The 5,274-nt window shown below is 64.0% G+C and overlaps 2 protein-coding genes across 3 annotated transcripts; one reads left to right on the top strand and one right to left on the bottom strand.

Moving 5' to 3' along the window:
* Positions 1-234: 234 nt before the first annotated feature.
* DRAP1 (DR1 associated protein 1) lies at positions 235-2,530 on the bottom strand. The gene is made up of 7 exons (XM_028515900.2): positions 2,227-2,530; positions 1,918-1,990; positions 1,724-1,817; positions 1,274-1,393; positions 1,070-1,163; positions 768-856; positions 235-444 (listed from the first exon to the last, which is right to left on the bottom strand). The coding sequence occupies exons 1-7, from the start codon at positions 2,266-2,268 to the stop codon at positions 339-341; spliced, it is 618 nt and encodes a 205-aa protein (XP_028371701.1). The 5' UTR covers positions 2,269-2,530; the 3' UTR covers positions 235-338.
* Positions 2,531-2,649: 119 nt separating this feature from the next.
* On the top strand, positions 2,650-4,872 carry C6H11orf68 (chromosome 6 C11orf68 homolog). Of its 2 annotated transcripts, none has more exons than XM_028517242.2 (2): positions 2,650-2,836; positions 3,473-4,872. In XM_028517242.2, the coding sequence occupies exons 1-2, from the start codon at positions 2,718-2,720 to the stop codon at positions 4,230-4,232; spliced, it is 879 nt and encodes a 292-aa protein (XP_028373043.1). In that variant the 5' UTR covers positions 2,650-2,717; the 3' UTR covers positions 4,233-4,872. The 2 variants fall into 2 exon arrangements, with proteins under 2 accessions (XP_028373043.1, XP_028373044.1); XM_028517243.2 differs by having other exon boundaries at positions 2,653-2,836; positions 3,476-4,872.
* The last annotated feature ends 402 nt before the right edge of the window (positions 4,873-5,274 follow it).

The following is a 5,274-nucleotide window of genomic DNA, read 5'->3' as shown; positions in this document are numbered from 1 at the left end:
GGACCTGCCCAGGGTCACACAACAAGACACAGGTTGTCCCCGGGCATGACCAGCAAGCACCTGCTGGCTCGGCCCCATACCACTCCGCCCACCTTCATTCCATCAGCACCCCTGGTCCTGCCCCGGCAGACGCACGGCCTCCAGCCCCTCCCTTCACTGCTCAGCGTGGGGAAGGCAGGCGATGGATGGGAAGGTGGCCACAATGCCCTGGACAGAGGCTGGGACAGACACGGGTGTCCCCTTTTATTTCTTTTTTTAATAAATTTAAGAACAGCTGTCCTCCCCCCAGAACAACTAAAATCAACTAAAAGGGGGTGTGGCCTGGGGGGCAGAGGGTGCTAGGAGTCATAGTCCTCTTCGTCCTCTGCATCGGGCGCTGAGGGGCCCGGGGGTGCCGGGGGCAGAGGCAGAGTCGAGGTGAAGGGCATGAAGGGTGTTGGGGGGCTGCAGGGCAGAAAGCAGGAGAGGAAGGTCAGGTCACTCTCCAGTGCCCACTGAGCCCCACCCCACCCTCCACACATGCAGCGCAAAGCCCACGCCCTCTGAACCAAACAGGGGCCAAGTCCAGGTCCCACAGCCCCCGCCCAGGCCCATCCATCTCCCTTCTTCGCCAGGGAGAAGGGCCCTTCTGAGAGCACAGTCTCTTGTCTGTAAGCCCACCTTAGCTCCCCCCTTCCCATTCCCCAGATCTGCAACAGAAGCAAGGGGCCAGGGAGGTGGGAGGAACAAGTCTGCCGGTCCCCTCCTGGAGCCACTGAGCTGCTTACCTCTGAAAGGGGGCAGGGGGGTGGCTGGACTGGGGTGGGGCCTGTGGTGTCTCCTCTTCCCCGTCAGTGTCAGTGTCCTCAGACTCATCCTGGGAGCAAGGCAGGGGTCAGAGATGACAAGAAGGGCATGGACCCATCACTGGAAAGCCTAGACCCCTGGAGGGGCAGGGACAGGAGGGTGACCTCCACAGCCCCCACTTACGAACAAAGCAACCGAGGTAAAAAGAGGTCACGGGTGAGGATGGGATCAGGCCTCTGGCCAGCTTGGAGGAGCAGGACAGAGGGCTGGGGGCCTCACTCACCTCCTGCTCTGAATCCGTCCCCGACAACTTCTTGTCTTTGCCTTTGCTTCCCATCCCACCATTCTTCCGGCTGCCGCCACCTGGCTTCCGGCCCCTTTGGGAAGGTACAGTCCATCTCCCTGCTCCTTCACCACCCCCAGCCACCTCCCATTCCTGTAGTGGCCTTGGCCTTCTACCGAGGGACACTTGGCCCTGGCTCCTCACCTGCGGGCACCCTTGTCCCCATCCATATGGTTGTCTTCCCCATCCCCCTGCATGTCAGGCACGGATGCTACCAGGTCCTTTAAGAAGTCAAACTGCTGCTCCAGCTCAATGCACTGCTTCCTGAAAGGGGCGGGGGGAGGGCACGGCATCTGGCAGGGCTCAGATGTCTGGGCTCTCAGCAATGGGCAGCAAGAAGCTCGGGATGTCAGAAGGACGAAGGCTGGAAAACCTCCACCCCATTTCCACCATCAGACCTCGCCTTTGTGCTGTAAGGCCCAACCCCTTCTCTCCGAGATCAAACCCACCGGCCTCTAAAGCCTTGCTGATCTCCCAGTCGTCTCCCACCTGCAGCCTCCCGGCCCTGGGGCCCGACTAGGGCACAGCCTCTCTTAAGCGTGTGAACTTCTGGGGCAGAGCCCCATAGGGCCCTTTCATCTCCTCGCCACTTACAAATGGGATGTGGTCATGGTCTTGGCGTTTCGGGACTGGGTCACCTGGCAGGCCTTCTTCAGAAGCGACTCCAGGAAGAGCTCCAGCGCCCGGGCTCAGGGCCGTCAAGGAGAACGCAGGAGTGGAGTTCCAGCCCACTCTGGGCTGCCTCCCTTCCCCACACCCCTCGACCCGGCCAGCCCCCGACAGGATACAGATGATGACAGGCACAGCCGCCGCCACCTTTCCAATCTCTTCGTCCGTCTGCATTATCTTCTTGATCCGCGCCTGGGGAGGAGGCAGAGAGCTCGGATCCCGTCACCTCTACCCCAGAGAAGGGTGTTGGGGAAGCGAGGGGGTATCCCGGAGAAAAGGGGGCGGGGGGCACCGATGTGGGGAGGGCCGAGAAGGGGGCGGGGCGTCTGGGCCCCCTAACACTGCGATGCGCCCGCCCTCAAGCAGGGCCTGGGCTCGAGCCTCCCGGGAGCCGAGCCCTCTCCTTACGGCCCCGACCACGTGCTCACCGGCGGGAACCGCGCGTTGTACTTCTTCTTCTTGCTCGGCATCTCCGGGACTCTCGCCGCGCCGGGCCCAGCGCCGCCGCCGCCAGCAGCCTCCCGGCCCCGGGGCCTGTTCGCCTCCTGCCTGCCGAGGTTCCCCTGGGTCCTGGTGCCGCCGGCTCCGCCCCCGCCGCGCCCCACGCGGTCCTAGCGCCGCCGGTGGGGACGCCGCTCAGAGGGCCAGAGTGCCCTCCCTCGGAGCCTCCGAGGCGGTGCGCGTCAGCCCGTGACAGCACCGGCAATCCTGCCGGTTCCCCCGGCCAGAAGAGCGGACGTTAGCCCCGCCTCCTGCGGGCGGGCCCCTCCCGGTCCCCCCTGGCCCCGCCCCTGAGGTCAGCACGGCCCCGCCTCTTCCCCGGCAGGCCCCGCCCCGCGGCGCGGCTGCGGCGGCCCGGTGGTCCCGCCCCGCGCTGCGCTTGTCTATAAAGTTGTTGTTGAAGCGGCGGGGCGCTAAGATGGCGGCGGCGGCGGCGGCCGTGGCGGGGGTGGGGCGCGGCGGCGGTGGCGCGGAGCCCCGGCAGGAGCGGAGCCGGGCCCGGAGCTGGGCCGGTGCCGAGCGCAGCGAAGGCCGAAGGTGACCGCAGGGCGGCGGGAGGGGGCAGGGCCGGGCGGGAACCAAGCTCTGGCCGTGGGAGCTAGTGGCGGGGGCGCGGCCCTCCTGAAGGCTCTAAGAGGCCTGAGTTCAAACCCGAGCATCGCCCTCCAGGCCTCGGATCCGTCATTGCCTTCTCTGGGCCTCAGTGTCCTCATTGTTAAGTGGGCTGGATAACGGCCGCCCGGGAGGCCTGGCCCTGTGGGGCCTGCCTCGGTGCTGCGCGAACCAGGGCTCCTTCGCCTCCCTGCATTGAATGCCAGCGTTCGGGATACCTGCCAGTCACTGGCGGGGCCCGGAAGGGTAGCTGGGCCAATTGCTCCCACACCTGAATTAACATTTGGCCCCTATCGACCACCATAGGTGTGACCTTGGGTAAGACCCTTCTCGGCCGAGCTTCATTTTTCTGTAATTCAGGGAGAGTAGTAGTAACATCATTGTCTGCAGCACTGTGAGACAGGAACAGTTGTTATCCATTATAAATACGAGGCAGCCGAGGTACTGGGACGTTTACATTTAGCCTTGCCAAAAGCCACACAGTTTAGTTTGGTGCCTGGTACCCACTAGGGCCCAGCAAGCTGGAGATCCGCTATGAACCCTAACTCGGTTCCCTCATAGCAGGATAGAGCCAGGTGAGGAGCTGGAGGAGGAGGACTCTCCAGGCGGCCGGGAGGATGGCTTCACTGCTGAGCACCTGGCGGCGGAGGCCATGGCAGCTGACATGGACCCCTGGTTGGTGTTTGATGCACGCACCACACCTGCCTCCGAGCTGGATGCCTGGTTGGCCAAGTACCCACCTTCCCAAGTTACGCGCTATGGGGACCCCAACTCGCCCAACTCTGAGCCAGTGGGCTGGATTGCAGCCTATGGGCAGGGCTACGTCCCCAACTCCGGCGACGTGCAGGGCCTGCAGGCAGCCTGGGAGGCTCTGCAGACCAGTGGGCGGCCCATCACACCAGCCACTCTGCGCCAGCTGGCCATCACCCACCAGGTGCTCTCAGGCAAGTGGCTGATGCACCTGGCGCCTGGCTTCAAGCTGGACCACGCCTGGGCTGGCATTGCTCGGGCCGTGGTGGAAGGCCGGCTTCAGGTGGCCAAGGTGAGCCCACGGGCCAAGGAGGGCGGGCGCCAGGTCATCTGCGTGTACACGGATGACTTCACGGACCGCTTGGGTGTGCTGGAGGCAGACGCCGCCATCCGTGCGGCAGGCATCAAGTGCCTGCTCACCTACAAGCCCGATGTCTACACCTACCTGGGCATCTACCGGGCCAACCGCTGGCACCTCTGCCCCACTCTCTATGAGAGCCGTTTCCAGCTAGGGGGCAGTGCTCGGGGCTCCCGTGTGCTGGACCGTGCCAACAATGTGGAACTGACCTAGTAGGGCCTTGCGCGGACCACCACCCTCTGGGCCCCCTGCTGGGGATGGATCCTCCCGTCTTGCTCTTCCCTGTCTCCACGAGGCCAAGTCCCCCAGCTTTGAGGACTCGGTCACTCCGGAACTGCCTGCATCTTCGATCCCCTTGAACTTCTGCCCTCTGATCAGGGCTGACTCAAGTCCCCATCACCCGGAGGCTCTGGCTCTCCGAGGGCTGGACCCTCAGCCTCTGCTGCTGCTCCCCTCTGGCGTCCAGGACCTCAGTCTGGGTGCCGACACCCAGGAGGAGAACCTTCCTTGGCCGACCCTCACCCTTGGGTATCCCTGCCCCTCCTGCAGCCCTCCCTTTCTTCTCTTTCTCCCTCACACGAGAGAAAACGTAGTGCTTCCGGTCCCTCTCCTGGGAACCTCCACGGCCCAGGGCGCAGAGGCCCTGCAGGCCCGAGCATGGCATTGTTTTCGGACGGGGCGGTGATTTGTGCCCACTCAACCCCTGGCAAAGAAGGAGGATGCCAGGGCCACGGACACGGGGTCTGCCTGTCCCTGTCACCTCACAGCCTGCACCACCTTCCTGCCTTCCTTCACTACCTTGTCATGTGCCTGCTCTCGGCATTTCAATAAAGCCCAGCTTGGGTCTGTGTCTCGAGTGTTTTTTAAAGTGCTGTGTTGGTGGGTACCTGCTTCGGTTGCTGGAGAGAGGCCAGGCTGAGAGACACGGCCTCTCCGCCCTGACCGGGCCCTCCTCCTAACTGCCCGCAGCAAGAGGACGCACCTCGCTGCCAGGCCTGGGAACCTCTCTGAGCGCCTCTGCAAAGTCAGCCCTGGTTTGTCTTGTCCTGGAGAGCTCTGACTGGTTTCTTGGTGGTTTCCCATAAACCCGGAGGCTTGGCCCGGCAAAGTCCAAGGGCCACTGCTAGCCCACGGGTTGTACTTACTAGGCCTGTTAGAGAAAGGTGCCCTCTTGGTCCTGGCGGTTCTAGGTGAGGGCACGTGGTCCGGTGAACAGAGGGTGGATGGGCTGCACCAGAAGTGGCCCTGGGAGCCC

This window comes from Phyllostomus discolor, chromosome 6 (assembly GCF_004126475.2).
Source record: "Phyllostomus discolor isolate MPI-MPIP mPhyDis1 chromosome 6, mPhyDis1.pri.v3, whole genome shotgun sequence".
NCBI lineage: Eukaryota > Metazoa > Chordata > Mammalia > Chiroptera > Phyllostomidae > Phyllostomus > Phyllostomus discolor.
This window is presented reverse-complemented; position numbering and strand designations above follow the sequence as displayed.

Coding starts and splice junctions, on each gene's coding strand:
- DRAP1 (XM_028515900.2), bottom strand. CDS start 2,268: ATGCCGAGCAAGAAGAAGAAGTACAACGCGCGGTTCCCGCCG. Junction 1,164..1,273: donor GGGGACAAGGGTGCCCGCAG/GTGAGGAGCCAG, acceptor ACCTTCCCAAAG/GGGCCGGAAGCCAGGTGGCG. Junction 857..1,069: donor GGACGGATTCAGAGCAGGAG/GTGAGTGAGGCC, acceptor CCTTGCTCCCAG/GATGAGTCTGAGGACACTGA.
- C6H11orf68 (XM_028517242.2), top strand. CDS start 2,718: ATGGCGGCGGCGGCGGCGGCCGTGGCGGGGGTGGGGCGCGGCGGCGGT. Junction 2,837..3,472: donor GAGCGCAGCGAAGGCCGAAG/GTGACCGCAGGG, acceptor GTTCCCTCATAG/CAGGATAGAGCCAGGTGAGG.